The sequence below is a fragment of the Silurus aristotelis genome, assembly GCF_946808225.1.
Source record: "Silurus aristotelis genome assembly, chromosome: 19".
In the NCBI taxonomy this organism is placed as follows: domain Eukaryota; kingdom Metazoa; phylum Chordata; class Actinopteri; order Siluriformes; family Siluridae; genus Silurus; species Silurus aristotelis.
Genome location: NC_139592.1, coordinates 12,544,205 through 12,560,934, shown reverse-complemented (window position 1 = coordinate 12,560,934; position 16,730 = coordinate 12,544,205). Strand labels below are relative to the sequence as shown.

The window sequence follows — 16,730 nt, the reverse complement described above, 5'->3', positions numbered from 1 at the left end:
ATGCAGACTATTGCACTTGTGTGTGTGTGTGTGTGTGTGTGTGTGTGTGTGTGTGTGTGTGTGTGTGTGTGTGTGTGTGTGTGTGTGTGTGTGTGTGTGTGTGTGTGTGTGTGTGTGTGTGTGTGTTTGCTACTTTGTTTTGAGTAAATTGAGTCTATTGTAAATGTATAAAACATTGGAGCTGATGCCACCGAAGCAATTCCTCACTGCAGTGTAAAGCGACTGATATTATGCAATATTTTTTAACTGTATTTACTGATACGCTTCATTAAAAATACCATCTTTTGTTAAACACTGGCAAATCTATCAGTTTAAAACAAATTATTTTATAGAAGATTTTTGTTTTAATGTCAGATGTCCAGATGCAGCATTTATTTCCTGTTAAGTACGCTGATGGTTTTTATTTCCTCTGAATTTTAAAACCAAGCATTTCTATTCTTGGTGTGTTGACTGATAACTTGGACATCCAAGACTTAGTGTAAGTGCCTGAGCGAATGATTGATTATTTGTAAATGACAGTCTGAATGCCAAACCTCAATAGGGATTATCTGTAAAATATTTCACTGTGATTTTTATTTTATTTTATTTTATTTAGTCTTCAGCTTTCAAGCAACACAGCACTAAAGACAGATTTGTACTTTTGATTATTTACTTTAGTAAAGCACCCTGTTTAATACCTGTGTCAGAGCAGAGGAAAGGACCAGCATGATGTCACATGGTTAAAGGTGGAGATTTAGTAAATGGCATCATTCAGTTTTTTATTGGACTGTTTAGATAATAATTTGCATTGTCATTCCCCTTGTATAATAATGTGTGCAATCTGTATCTGAGCAATACTGTGCATTCTCGAATCCATGTAGCATCCGTTTAATCAAATCGATTTTGATCTAGCAATAAAAAATGATTAAAACATTTAAATAAAAAAAAAAAAAGCATTCATATACTATATATTCTGAGCTTTTTTTTGTATTTTCAATGTCCCATTCTCAAATGTGTAACACTTTCTATGGAAAAAAAGAAGAGATGGAAGTCATATCAAAACACCATCTATGAAGAGTTTTGGAATGGTTGAATGGCATGGACAAGAGATGCCCAAACTGGCACCTGCAAACCAAAGTTGTCCCACTGTTGTCCCCCCCTTTTTATTTCCATATTAATTACATTTACATAATTTGGCAGACGCTCTTATCAAGTCAAGAAGCTTTTATTGGCATTTCAACTATATGTAGCTGATGCAGTACACAGTGAAATGAAACAACGTTCCTCCTGATCCCTGGTGCTACATACAACAACAATCACAGAAAACACATGGCTAGGGACTAGTAAGTGTCCTCGCCACATAAAGTGCATGTGTGCAACCTGGTGCAAACAGCGCAAAGACAACACAAGACGTGTACGACAATACAGGACGGTGCAAGACAAATACACAAAATACTAAATAAAAAAATAGCTCAGTAAACCTGTTGTAAAGTGCCTGGAGTGTTTGGTACACAGGGACACCGGTTGCACCAATATCCCTATGTTGTGTAAGGCGGGCTACACCCCATTATGGGTCGCCACAGCGGATCAACCCTCTCCATACCCCCCTGTCCTCTACATCTGCATCTTTCAAACCAACTACCTGCATGTCTTCCCTCACCACATCCATAAACCTCCTCCTTGGTCTTCCTCATTTCCTCCATCCTGGTGGCTCCATCTTCAGCATTCTTCTACCGATATAACCCATGTCCCTGTGCAGAGGTGCACATGTCCAAACCATCTCAATGCCCAAAACATCCTACATGCGCTGTCCCTCTAATAAACTCATTTTTAATCCTGTCCATCCTCGTCAATCCTAACGGAAACCTTAACATCTTTAGCTCTGCCACCTCCAGCTCCTGTCTTTTACTCAATGCCACAGTCCTATAAACGTTCCCTTTCACTCTTGCAGATACTCTTCTATCACAAATCACTCCTGCCACTCTTCTCCACCCACTCCATCATGCCTGCACTCTTTTCTTTACTTCTCTAGCACACTCCCCATTACTTTGCACTGTTGACCCCAGGTACCTGAACTTCTTAACCTTCTCCACATCTTCTCCCTGCAACCACACCATTTAACTGCCCTCCTTTTCAGTCACACACATGTACTCTGTCTTACTCCTACTGACTTTCATTCCCTTTTTCTCCAGTGCGTACTTCCACCTCTCCAGGCTCTTCTCAACCTGCTCACTACTCTCACCACAAATAACAATATAATCTGCAAACATCATAGTCCAGGAGACACCTGTCTGACCTCGTCCGTTACCCTGTCCATCACCACTGCAAACAGAAAAGGGCTCAGAGCCAATCCTTGATGCAGTCCAACCTCCACCTTGAACCAGTCTGTCGTTCCTACTGCACACTTCACTGTTGTCACACTGTCCTTATACATGCCCTGCACCACACTCACATACTTCTCTGACACACCTGACTTTATCACACAATACCACAACTTCTCTCTTGGCACTCTGTCGTACGCTATGCACACAATGCAACTCCTTCTGACCTTCTCTATACTTCTCCATCAACATTTTCAAAGCAAATAATGCGTCCTTGCTGCTCTTTCTCGGCATGAAACCATACAGTTGCTCACAGATGGTCACCTCTTCTCTTAAAATTGCTTCCACTACTCTTTCCCATAACTTCATTGTGTGACTGATAAACTTAATTCACGTTTAGTTACTGCAGGTCTGCACCCCTACACAATTTCTCTTTCCATCCACTCCATTATAGAACAGTTTAAAGCCCCTCCAATGTTCCTGGCCTTACTACCTTTCCACCTGGTCTCCTGAACACACAACATATCTACCCTTCTCCTACCCATCATATCAGCTATCTCTCTCCCTCTACCAGTCATAGCACCAACCCAAACCTCCACTCTCCTACACTTCTCCTTTCCCTCCTGTCTCTGTAGACATCTTCCTCCTCTCCTTCTCCACATTCAGCCAACAGTAGCCCAATTTCCACTGGTACACTGTTGGGTAATGATATCTGTGACGGTCGTTGGTAACCCGGGCCTTGACTGATCCGGTAGGAATTTCTGATTCCTGATCCGTATATTTAATTCGGCACATGTTTTATGCTGGATGCCCTTTCTAACGCAACCCTCCTCGTTTAGCCGGCCTTGGGACCGGCAACATAACTTACATTATTTATGTTTATTTATCATCTGATTCTAAACGATGTTTTTGTTTTGGAAAATTACAGGATTCTCTTCGCCACATCTGTCAATGACTCACTCTTGATGCATGTCATGAGGCTTGTCTCGGTTACATGTCTTACCTACATCCGCTACCTTCTTAAAGGGGCTGCTCCAACCGGCAACACATAATACATTACCGCTAAATTGAAACCCCCAAGCTAGCACAATGAACAAAAAACAACACAATGGATTGCTGTTCTGCAGTAGTCAGTATCTATCAAAAGTGCTCCAATGAAGGAACAGTGATGAAGTGGCGACAGGGTCATGGGCGGCCAAGGCTCACTGACGCACGTGGGGAGCGAAGGCTGGGCATGTCGTCCGATTCAAACAGACAAACTCCTGTAGCTCAAATTGCTGAAGAATTTACTGCTGTTAATGATCAACCGGTCAGGACTGTTTTGGCAGCAAAAGGCAGACCAACAAAATATTAGGCAGGTGGTCATAATGTTATGCCTAATCGGGCGCCATAAAGTTTGTTATTTTTGGATGATGAGCTTGCTTTCAGATAGATTGAACCGATGACGCATGACATTTCTACGCTTGAGTGAGAACATTGTGTGGGAGTATTTAAATGTAAACCTGCTTTCATATGCATTGTGCATGCATTGGTATTGTTTGCAAGAGACATTGTTAGGAAAGAGCACATTTCAGATATATATTTTCTGATTTCACATTGAAGCTGCATGTGTGAATTGTTTTATTGACTTTCCGTTTAAATCCCTTTTTGCCTTTTTTTAGTTATAGTGCACTGATATCATCTGTCTAAAGATACAGGCTTCCACATTTCACCTGAATTTCAGATCAACAGCGTTATACTTTTGTCAGTTACTGCTGTTAGATTATTGAATGCGACTTGATTGTATTTCCCAGTTATTATTAACACTGTCAGAGATTTATTACCCTCCATGTGCATCTGCATTCAATAAAGCCCTTGTTCGGAGTTCAGTTCCGCTCGGACAGCAAGCAGTTAATGCGTTCCACAACAGTTGCTGTTCTGTATCATTGTGTTTGGTCTGTGGCAGTCATAGTAATTAAACTGTAATAAAAAGTTGAGGATATCCAGATGTTCAGGAACAACTGACTTGCAATAGATCAATAAGCAGTGTACAGTGTATATACATATACACATGTAGCCTGAGGCGGAAAAGAACTGCTCAGGCATTCTTTAAAGTCCATGTGGAATTAAAATGACTTTAACATGACTCTAGACTCTAACTCAAGTCAGGCCTGTTAGTGAAGCGTGAATGGAGATGAATATAAACATCACTGTGTTCAGAGTGTCATGTTTTGATTTGGTGGTTTTGTGTAAGTCGTAATGTCAGAGATGCTCATATGCATTGTTTCGTCAGGAACAGCATTGTTCTACAAAGCCGTGTTCAAGTAACCATGTTTTTATAATCATACAACAGTGCAGCTATCAGTTGTGGTGCAGCACTTTATTATGCCTAAGAATAGGGTTGAGGAATGAGCTGCGCTGTCAAGATTGTCTTTTTGGACTGTTTTGATCTTCTATAAAACCGTGATTATTGGGAAGGAACAATAACAGTGGATGATGAACAGATGTGATCAGCAAGTCCTTGCTGTTTGTGTGTGTGTGTGTGTGTGTGTGTGTGTGTGTGTGTGTGTGTGTGTGTGTGTGTGTGTGTGTGTGTGTGCGCGTGCATGTCAGATAATTTTTCTGCAAATCACTCATTTGTATTCTTACTTTTTTTCTTCGTTAATGCGAGTTATTGATGGTCTCACTGTGGTCTGTGATTAGTATTGATGTCGCTGAAGAGGTCAGATTCAGGTTTGTATTGGCTTGTGCATTAATCTCTCTTTTCGTCTGTCAAACACACACACACACACACACACACACAAACACAGGGTGCATGGTATGCCAATAGAAGATACAAGCCTCCAAGTTTCACCCGGATTCCTGATAATTCAACAAAACAATGTTCTATCAATTATTGCACTGTGATTATAAAATAAAACTGTAACACACACGCACCCTGTTACAAGTGTTCACTAACCCGTAGACGCCGTTACACACGCTCACAGGCCCGCACCCACGCTGTTCCACACACTTATTGACCCATAGATGCAATTATACACTTTCACTGAACCGCACACACTCACTGATCCGCACACGCTGTTACACACACTCACTGATCTGCACACACACACTGTAACATGCACTTATTGACCCACACACAAGCTGTTACACACAATGACTGACCTGCACAAATTCTGTTACACACACTCTAACTGATCTGCACACACACTGCTACACACATTTAAAACATTTAATGTATGTGTTAAATCTCTTCATATATTGTACATAAATCTTTTATAATGTATCTTTTATAATTAATCTTTATACTATATTTATACTTTATACTGGTAACACTACATCACACTACACTAGTATATTCTACAGTGATTGAATCGCCATCTGGTGGTAAGTGCTGGTATTAAACGTGTGGGATCACTTGGAAAAACAGATTTTTGTTTCAATAATGTAAATTCCACCCCAATGCCCCCTCAATTTTCTTTTTATTTGTTATTGTGGTTAATGCTTTATTTTTTTTTATATGTATTCAAAAGGAACATGTTTATCAAGCATATTAATCAATAAGAGCCTAATCAAGCAGCAGAAAAGAGAGCAGATTGAGCAACACGCCTGAACTAACTGGCCTTTCTTTAATTGTGTAATTCTTGATTATTAATTTTCACTTTTTTCTTACATCCCTTTTCAAGTCACTTCACAAGTCACATTGTGATCAGGTAAAAATAAAGAAGTGTAGATAACTTGTGTCGCCGGTGTGTTCAATTTGAATGTGAATTCGTTCTTGTAATATGATTTACAGATTCTTGAAATCAAATGCAGTTAAAAATCGATAACTTTAAAAGTTATCTGACAGCAATATTGACAATAACAAGCTACTTGGCTGAGAGTTCATCTTTCTTTTTTCCCCTCAAAGCTGAAAAGCTTTAGAAAATGTGATGTCATTAAGGGAACCTAGTCACTGCTCTTAAAATAGTCGTTCTCTTGATTCCGACAAATGAACTAGGGAGCTGATTGTGAATCTCCCTTTGTCAATCAGGCAAACAATTTACTGCCAAAATCAGCCTTGACTTTGTTGTTATGAACTCTTTGGCCAGCGTCGAGTTTGCGCTGTAGCACCTATAATAATCAATGCGCTGACATCAAGATGTTGTACATGCAAATAATATTATTATATAATGTGTAACATCTACAAGTGAGCATCTTTAGCTCAGTCTAGTGCTGCACACACACAGTAATTGACATATAGAGAAGAGATTTCAGTGAACACTAATATAGCTGTAATGGAGCTACACTGCCATCTAGCATTTTACTGTAACAGTGTTTACTGATACCCCCAACACCATCTGTGTTAAAATACCTGAGTCCAGGCTTAAACAGGTCAGAAATCATATTTAATCTCACCTGAATGGACTCGTGAATTATTATGTCATAGAACATAAAGAGAACATAGTATTAAAAAAATGTTTTCAATGCAATAATTTAAGTTTGTGTTTTGGGAAAATAGTTAACGCAATAATCAAAATCAGTTAATCAATTAAAATATTTCATTGCGATCAATCACATGATTGTCATGCGTTAGCTCGTGATTAATCACAACTTAATCGCACATTTTATCTATTCTAAATGTACTTTAAATTAATTAATACTCTAATAAAAATGGCCATTGATATATATGGATGCTTCATGCAAATGTATTTTTATTAGTAGTAAAACCATAATTCAACATAGAGCATAAAAAATGTTTTAAAGTAATTATGGTGTTTTAAATCACATTAAACTTCAGGACACCAAATGGAACTTCTGCTATGTTTTCCACATGGGTGGTTTTAATCGCCCAATTTTGGTGCTTGGTTTGAGATTTGGCACATTACTAAAACAAATGTTTAATGATAAAAAAATATTTTTTGGTGGAGTTTATTAATTTAAAAAATATATCAGAGTAAAGAAAGGACGTCGCGAATAAATGTGTGTTGTGTTGAAGGTTTTAATTTTGCCACTTTTATGTATTTATTTTTTCTAGATAAAATGTTTTAAAAACAAATGCGTGCTGCATTAATATATATATATATATATATATATATATATATATATATATATATATATATATATATATATATATATATATATATTATACACACACAATCAATGTTGACAAAAGTACTGGGACACCTGACTTCCAAACATATGTTTTGTTTTTTTTTCTCCCTAAACTGTTACCACAATTTCAGATGCGCACAAATGTACACGAGGTTATCAGATGCAGTAACAGAAATTTTTCCCTTAACTTTTACTAGGAGACCCAAACCTGTTGCCAGCTCCATGAACATATGTTTTACGTGGATTGGAGTGGAAGATCTTGAGTAGCCTGGCTGCAGCCCAGGTCTCCTCAACCTACAACAGTACCCGACTTTACTAACTACTAACACTCTTGTGGAAAGTTCAGAGGCGACTGATAATTAACCTGAACTGTGAGGTGTGAATACTTTCTTACACAGGAAACAGGTTACCACAACAATGCACATGCACACAAACGCACATGCGCTCGTTTACTTTCTGTCTTTCTCTGTAACACAAACATTTCCTGGAGCAGACTGAAATGTGTGTGTGTTTCCAGGTATATAATAAGATGAGCAAAAAAAAGAGAGGACACATTTTTGAAGCTTTTTTCTTTAAGCAGCATTAAAAAACACGTGACTGCAGTGTTGGGACAATCAACAATCTGTACAAAGAACACAGTGAATTTACAGATGATCTGTAAATGTTAAATAAAAAAACGTTTTTTTTTTTTATAAGCAAGAGATAAAACTTTTGAGAAAGTTTGAGAAGTGTTTGCGTGACACAAGTCGCTTTGAGCCTCCCACTTCTGTATCTCTGTTTGTTGATCACATCCTCAGGAAAAAGTCCACACAAAAATCTGTGATGCTGAAATCTCCATCACCCACACTGGAACAAGTGTGATGAGTGAAGAGGGACTGATACAGTCTGGAGTACAGGAAACTACTGTGTCTTCATTTCCAAATGTTCTGCACTTCTGCTTAACCAGTTGTCAGTTACCATACTCCTGTACTGTCCGTGCCCAAGCCTTTCCTCTGATCTGTGTGTGTGTGTGTGTCAGTGGGAAGCTTGTCTGAGCAGGAACTGAGGAACAGTAAAGTCTAGCCGTCAGTCTCGGCCTTAACTCGTCTCCTTTCTTTCACACGTGCTGTGAGGTCATGTGTCCCAGTTTCCGGCACATTCTCCACATTCGCCATTTTCAGTCATGTAAAGGTAGGAGTTAATGGATTGCTTCAGCCCCTCGCTGACAAACGACTCTTCAACTCCTTCCTTTGGGGGCCCAAAGATCATTGAGCTAAAAAGAAATTGAGTAACAGATGGGATTAATTTAATTTAATTACATCTTTTGCATTTTCTACAGTTATAACACTTCAGATTTCTCTCTTTTTGTTCCCACTTGGGTGTGTTTTCTCTCACCTGCTGACATCTTTCCAGTTGATGGTGGGTTTTCTGACTGAGACAGGAGGCGGGCCACTCACAACTGGAACGTTGTTGGAGCCTTGAATGAAGCACGGCTCTTTTAATATACAGCAAAGGCCATCAGACACTTCTGAGCCGAAAGGAACACGCAGACACGACAAAAACACAATCAACATAAGAATCACACATCAATGCTTCTGTAATTCCCCTAAAAATCAGCGTGTGTTTCTTTTTTGTTTTACGTCCTTATAAAACACCCAATAGGTTTAAATGACAAGACTGTTTTATTGAAAATCATCCACAATAAATACCTATGTGTATATATATCCAAATTAATTAGTGTGTGGGTGTGTGTGAAAGAGAGAGAGAGAGAGAGAGAGAGAGAGAGAGAGAGAGAGAGAGAGAGAGAGAGAGAGAGAGAGAGAGTGTGGGAAATAGGAATATTTGCTAGTTTAGACTTTATGGAAACATTTCTCAGAAGGAAACTTAAAAAAAGAAAAAGAAAAACAACCACGCAGCTTTAATAAAAAAAAAAAGATTAAGATGAGGTTTATACAAATGTAGTATTCATTGCCCCTTATTAAATATGTCCATGGAATTAATGGACTGAAATAGTAGTATCAGTGTGTGTGTGTGTGTGTGTGTGTGTGTGTGTGTGTGTGTGTGTGTGTGTGTGTGTGTGTGTGTGTGTGTGTGTGTGTGTGCGTGCGTGCGTGCTTGCGTTTGTTTGTTTGTTTGTTTGTTTACCAGAATAGTGCTCAACGAGGTGAGTGAGTGTAGGGAAGGTGAGTCTGGGGGAGATGAAGTGCCAGCCGTTCTCTATGCTTCGTATACGGTAGTGTTTGATGGACTGACGCTCGAACCGCACTGAAAGCGAGTGAGCACCTGCAGAGTGACAGATGGAGGAAAAGAGAGAGAGAGAGAGAGAGAGAGAGAGAGAGAGAGAGAGAGAGAGAGAGAGAGAGAGAGAGAGAGAGAGAGAAAGAGAGAGAGAGAGAAACAAACAGATCTGTTATAACTGTTATCACATTACACAGGAATGCATATACTTTATACTGGGTAAATGTAAAATTGTGTGTGTGTGTGTGTGAGAGAGAGAGAGAGAGAGAGAGAGAGAGAGAGAGAGAGAGAGAGAGAGAGAGAGAGAGAGAGAGAGAGAGAGAGAGAGAGAAAACCCACCAGGTATGCTCTGGCTCTCTCTAATGAGAAAAGATCCAGGATGATTCTGAGGGCTGAGAAGCAGCTCTTCTGCCTTCTGTTTACTGAGACCTACAAACTGCCACCTGCACGTATACACACACAGAGAGAGAGAGAGAGAGAGAGAGAGAGAGAGAGACACAGTTATAAAGCCAGAATTTAAAGTACCTTATAAAGCAAAGTACCTTAGGTACCTTATTAGAACTCAGGGTAGCTGAATACTGACAATAACAACTAACAGCTAAAAACCCCTTCTCAACAAAACGGATGTAAGAGACAAAGTGGGGCACTGCAGAGGTAAAGTGTGAAAGAACACACGGGATGACAAAAGGCCGGGTGACAGAAACCGAGAATGAATACAACGACAAGGAAGAAAACGAGGTGGAGGGAGAGAAAGATAAACACCACGCAGATGATCAGTGCTGCAATGGAGAGAACTGTACACATGTGGAAAGAGTTCTACGTACTGTACACAGCTGTGACCTTTAACCCGCACACACGATTTACCCCCCTTTTTATGAACAAACTTCAAACATGTTCTAAATGAAGTAAACTAAAACCCCTCACTGGAAAGTGACTAGAGCCCCCTCTGTGGAAGACCCTCACATCATTTACATGACATCACCCATGACTCAATTGTAAAACTGCAGCCCACATCAGTACAGTAATGTGCCCGGGATTCCATTAAAACATTACAATGGCTATAAAATAGTAAACAGCAGGTCAAACGTCCATACTGTACCTGTTAAACACTTTACACGTGTAGTTGCTGGGGATGTAGCTCACCACTCCTGTAGCTGAAGAGCTCACTTTCCACCACTCGCCTTCACTGTAATACACACACGCATACAGATATGTGACTCTAGTTATTTCACCAGTTATGACATATTCGTTTTATTTTGTTATTGATTTTCTTTTTATTGATCGCATTCACTGTTGCTTCATTAGTTTTTGTTTTTCAAGCATCTCAAAAAGGAACTCATACTGTACATCACACTGTGTGTGAGCTGCTCTGCTGTTTTAAAACACGCTTAAGACAATCCTTAATATAGACCCCGATGCTCATACTGTTCTTTCAGAGACGTAAAAAAACACTCATGCTGTGTCACGTGCCAAATTCTGAGTATACTCTGATGCAGAAATGAAAAGTTTTTGAAAACAGACTCAGAGATGGTAAAAGACTATGGTTAAAAAAATACAAATAAATAAATAAATAAATCTATTTCTGCACCCAGGGACAGAAACATTTCATCCTATTTCAGGGCCTTTTGTATACATTAAATGTAAGAGACACACACTTACTCAGAAAGCATGTTGAGTCTTTCCCCAAATCTGATCTGAGCGTCTGATGGAACTCCTGATGGGTAGTTAAACAGAGAAACCAGGGCATACCTACTATCTGAAAACAGACAAAAAAGAGAGAAAGATTAAATGAAGCAGCAAACTGCCATCACCTGACCACATCACTGCATTTCTTAAGCTCAAACAATCCTTTGTATTTCTTCCTGCTCTCAAACACATACACATTACTGAGCTGCGATCAGAGATCAGTGATCATATGTACAGCATTTCAGCATCATCACTGATTTTCCTTCCAGTCATGCGTCCAAAACATTTTCACGTTGGTCCAGTTAGAACTTCAATAAAACCATATTTTGTTCAGGAGGTTTGGTGTATTGGCAGGCTAATGCTCACCCATGGTGTGGTGCTCAGCGAGCTCATCCGAATCGAGTCGAGATGCGTGAGGGATGCTGCTTCTTCTCCCTTTGCTTGGCCTGCTGCCCATTATGCTCCTGATCAACAGAACTGCAGACTAGAATAGAACAGAAATACAGAGATAGCACATTGGTAAAAGTACCACGAAGGCATGTGGTAAAATCTCAAATCAGCTTTCCAAACTGTTTCAAAAAACGATTGTCAGTTATTCTGAAGAATCGGAGGAAGGAGCCTCTAAAACTGCCTTTTCACTTTGACCAACATTTTCCAACCACAGTTTCAATATCACAAACACATCTTTGTTAACTATGGCAAGTCCGGTCTAAAAATAGAACGCGTACAACGCTTACGTCTGACTTATTATCTGCAACGACACCAATGCACTAAAAACATTTCGATAAACGAGAGGTTTTACATGCGTCAGCGCCATAAACAAGGCTTTCATGTGAATATTTCGTAACAGTGCAATTAGGCTGCATGACGAGTTTTTTTTTTTTTTTTTTGTTATTTCCAGACATGGTTATTGATGAGGGATTAGAATGAATAAAGCCACAATGATGTTGCTGACATGTTTCCCAGAGCCGCTGATAGCTCCTGCAAGCACTTTTGGAGGTTACGCAAAATAGCGGTCCATCAGTGCAGGCGTAGAGTCGAAAGAAAGAAATATTTATTTATTTATTTATTTATTCATTTATTTACATTTGGTCTGCTCATTAGGGACTTATTTATATTCTCAATCTATTTATTTCCGCAAAGCTACTTCACGATAATGTCCCGCAGTTGAACACTACAACAGCATACACACATATGCATACGCTAGAAAAGGCATATTGGAACATTCTATATTGATAAACAATGCCTTCATTTAGAAGGACAAGGCACAGGATTTCTGCTAATTTTTCTCTGACTGCTAATTCATGCCGCTGCTGATGATAATGACACATGGAATTATATTCAGTAGCACACTTCTAATGCAGAATAAAGAACTGCTGCAGAACAGATGAGTGAATCACCACCTGTCAGAAAGATGGTATCGCTGGGTCATCAGAGTCTCTCAGTCCAAGACAGAGATTGAAATAATTCAAGCCGAACTGACCAACATTACTCTGCTCTACTTTCATTTCAATTTCCATCCACAGCATATGAGATAAGCCCTTATCCGAAGTTTCCAATCGAAATGACTCCTTATACATATGTACACTGTATAGCTAAGAAATCTGAACTTTATAATGAAATCTAAAGCCTTATTGGAGTTAGTATGAGACACTAGTATGCGATAAAAAAATAAAAACAGTACCTACAAATACATACTACTTCAGGAACAAAAGATCAAATCAAACAAATCATAAGATTTGACACATGTATAAAGATTCTTATATAAATGACACAATGTTTTGGTGTTTATAACTGGAAAAAATCTATATGCAACTTTTTGACATTTGTAATTATTAGTACTAATTATTTATACCTAATAATTAGGTAAAACAGCAGTCTATTAATTTGTAAGCACATTCTGGCACAGGATCTCATGAGCATGCATTCTTAAAAATCAACAGTCAAGCTCTTTAAAACAACATAAAAACAAAGTTTTGTTTTTAAAAGCACCATTTCACCACCAAACCCCAGCTGATTAATATTTTTTTCGCTTTATTTTACACCTTCGTTTCACTCTTAACTAGACATTCATGTTTTTTAACATTAGTGCTTTTCAAAGCAAACCTAATCAGTGCTTTAAGATTAAACTCACCTCATTTCTCTGCCAAGTTAGTGATGCCTGTTGTTTCTCCTCAGTGGCAGCGCCTTTTGACTGGTTTATGATCGAGTTTTACAAAAACATCAAAAAAAGTCTTAAAAACAACTCACTCCTGCCCCTGTAGATGATGTGGTAAGTCAGACTGGTAGACAAGTGTGAAGTTAGAGACACAAGGTGACTTAAAATTCAGGCCTCGAATGAAGGCAGCGTTTGATGAATCCTGCAGTAGAAAGATGTATGTGCTCTAAGAAACTGGCAATCCTGCTGTGTTTCACAGATATGAAAAACACACTGAGGCACACTGAGGTTTTATGCATAACACACACACACACACACACACACACACACACACACACACACACACACACACACACACACACACACACACATGCACACACACAAACCCACAACATGCACTAGCAGCAGTTTCCTGTGAACTGATGCACAGAAAAATATATACACTCACATTTACAGAATGAAAAAAATCAGTATCAGTAATTATAGTCAGGGTTAAGCAAAGATACATCAAAACGTATTTTAAAATTGAATACCAAATACCTTAACTTTAAGTGTATCAAAATAAACTACACAATTTTATTTTTGTATTTTAAAAATACTAAAAAAAAATACTTTAGGGAGCATGATATTTCTTTACAATTTTCCATCCATTGGCCTATTTGATCTTTTCCTTTTCTCTGGCATTCATGCAATAAATCTGACAAATGCAACCAGTTAACAGATCAAATATTCACATACATAATCTCTGTAATCTCCCATATGAAGGCTAGTTTTAAAGTAACCAACAGTTTAATGTTTAACAGTTTGCGAATGACTTATAAGTGTATCCTGTCACTAAAGGCACCTGTATTCATAGCTACTAGTTTCTAACTAATTAGTCATTTGATTGTTAATCATAGATATGATAATATATTATGTGTCAGGCAATCATTCATGCAATGGGATGCAAAATCACGATCCTATTAATTAGCTACTTCATTTACAGTACAATATTCAGCAATCAAATATTTATTTATCAATCATTGGATACATATTTGAAAGCTGGCAGCCTGTACGTTTCTTACCTCCACCACCTTTTTCCATATGAATCAATTTTCCGTTCTGATCTCAAGTTTGGACAAAATACTGAGTAGGCACCAATCAGAGGCTGCATTTTTATAATGTCATCATGTAGACTTCTTACAATGTATTTTACAATATTTTAAAACAACAAAAATACAAAATGAGTATTTTGATACAAAATATGAAGCAATTTTCATTAACCCTTTTAAATACAAATGACAAAATCCTATTTTATATTTGAAATACATGCATAATAAAACAACTGTTTCTTTGTAACAGATCTCAGTAATACACTATAGCTTAAACACATTGCAAAATGAATGTGTTTATGATTTAACTGATGATTTCTTTTTAAACTGTGATCCTCTCAGAGAGCAAACTGCTGAAAAGTAAGTTTGATGCAAAGTTGTGTAACAAATACAACACATCAACTTTATGTTATGGAGGAAAGAACGAGGTAGTACGAATAAATATTGTAATATATACCAGGCATAACATTATGACCATCTGCCTAATATTGTGTTCGTCCTCTTTTTCTGCCAAAACAGTCCTGACCCGTCGAGCATTAACTATTACTGTTCCTTCATTGGAGCACTTTTGATAGATACTGATCACTGCACACCAGGAACAACCTACAAGAGCTGCAGTTATGGAGATGCTCTGACCCAGTAATGTAACTATCACAGTTTGGCCCTTGTCAAAATCACTCAAATCCTTATGAGAGCCCATTTTTCCTGCTTCTAACACATCAAATTTGAGAACAAAATGTTCTCTTGTTGCCTAATATACCCCACATACTAACAGGTGCTATGATGAAGAGATAATCAGTGTTAATCACGTCACCAGTCATAATATTATAATGTCAATCTTATGATTGATGGTTGTATATGATATGATTATAAAGTCAGAAGCTAATTTGTTGCTTGGTTTTGGCCAAAATCTCTAAAAATGTGAAAACGAGTAAATGTAAAGCATATAAAAAGTATATGATTGGCGATTTGTAAGATATTTTGGATTTGGTGCACACAATCATAAAAAAATGGAAGGGCACTTCTTGCCCTTTGTTATGATCATAATATAATGTCACCAATATATTTTCTTAATTATGCTTGAATGGACAAGAGTTTGTGGACACCTGATCATGAGAGTCATTTGTGCTTTTTGAACATCCCATTCCATTAAGTCCCCATTTGCTGTTATAAGAACCTCCACTCATCTGGGAAGAGGCCAGGTTATTATGGGATGCAGTCAGCATTCCAATTTATACCAAAGGTGTTCAGTATGGTTGAGGTCAGGGCTCATTAGCAGGACTCTCAAGATCTTCCACTTTATTCCATGTAAACTACAGTGCTCACTTTATGCATGGGGGCATTGTCATGCTGGAACGGGTTGGGGTCTCTCAGTTCAAATGAAAAGAAAATTGAATTCTGCCACATGAAAAGGTCGGATGCTCCAATACTGCTGTCCATGAAGTGTATTTATTATTTTATTAATTCCATTGTTGTTCATATAATTGTACTATTTGTAAACATCAAGTTCTAAAGAAAACAAGACACAGAATTCAAGTTTTAAAAATAAATTTTATATATACTGTATAATAGGTTTAATGATCTAATCAAAATACAAAATATAAAATAAATATGAGTAAATTAAAGTTTTTTCTACCTGATACCTGAATCCCATAAAAAACATCTCTTGCCTTCCTTTATAATGGATATTAAGGCATCCGGTCTTTACACGTTCTTCTCCTTCTCATTTCTTTTGAGTTTTTACAGATGTGTGTTTGGTGGGTGACTTTATTAGAGATCTTTCCCAGTTGTTTTCTTCCAAAGCAAGTTAAAACAATATTGTGTTATGTTATGAAACAAATTCGATTTTAAACAGGAAAATTTGAGTGTTAAATATGAAAAGTGTCTATATGTTGTGGAACCAAATTCACACATATAGTGTTGTGGTCTACATACCACTGTTATTTAGTCTGTACAGTAAAATCCCACAGAAATCACATTTAAAAAAAAAAAAAAGATAAGTGCTGACTGCTTCAACGTAGATATGAGAGTCAACGGAAAATGGCTTCAGCAGTTGAACATCCCTTATCAGAGTAAGCAGAATTTTTGGTTTGCAAATCTATAAATAGCTGCATACCACCTGTGGCCAGATGCAGAAAGAGATGACTTGTTACTGGCTGGAAAAAGTGCACCACAGTATTCAAAACAATATTTTGACATTTTCTG

The 16,730-nt window shown here is 38.0% G+C and overlaps 1 protein-coding gene across 2 annotated transcripts; it reads right to left on the bottom strand.

Moving 5' to 3' along the window:
• Positions 1 to 7,927: 7,927 nt before the first annotated feature.
• sla2b (Src like adaptor 2b) lies at positions 7,928 to 13,709 on the bottom strand. 2 transcript variants are annotated; one of them, XM_083570249.1, is made up of 8 exons: positions 13,411 to 13,709; positions 11,643 to 11,760; positions 11,250 to 11,346; positions 10,690 to 10,776; positions 9,930 to 10,033; positions 9,498 to 9,635; positions 8,748 to 8,877; positions 7,928 to 8,625 (listed from the first exon to the last, which is right to left on the bottom strand). In XM_083570249.1, the coding sequence occupies exons 2-8, from the start codon at positions 11,731 to 11,733 to the stop codon at positions 8,487 to 8,489; spliced, it is 786 nt and encodes a 261-aa protein (XP_083426375.1). In that variant the 5' UTR covers positions 11,734 to 11,760; positions 13,411 to 13,709; the 3' UTR covers positions 7,928 to 8,486. The 2 variants fall into 2 exon arrangements, with proteins under 2 accessions (XP_083426375.1, XP_083426374.1); XM_083570248.1 differs by having other exon boundaries at positions 8,748 to 8,880; positions 13,411 to 13,708.
• Between the last annotated feature and the right edge of the window lie 3,021 nt (positions 13,710 to 16,730).

Excerpts from the sequence above, each read along its gene's own strand:
- sla2b (XM_083570248.1), bottom strand. The coding sequence starts at position 11,733 with ATGGGCAGCAGGCCAAGCAAAGGGAGAAGAAGCAGCATCCCTCACGCA. Across the intron at positions 9,636-9,929 it reads AGAGAGCCAGAGCATACCTG|GTGCTCACTCGCTTTCAGTG; the intron begins GTGGGTTTTCTC and ends GTCACTCTGCAG. Across the intron at positions 8,881-9,497 it reads CCTCGTTGAGCACTATTCTG|AAGTGTCTGATGGCCTTTGC; the intron begins GTAAACAAACAA and ends CTTTCGGCTCAG.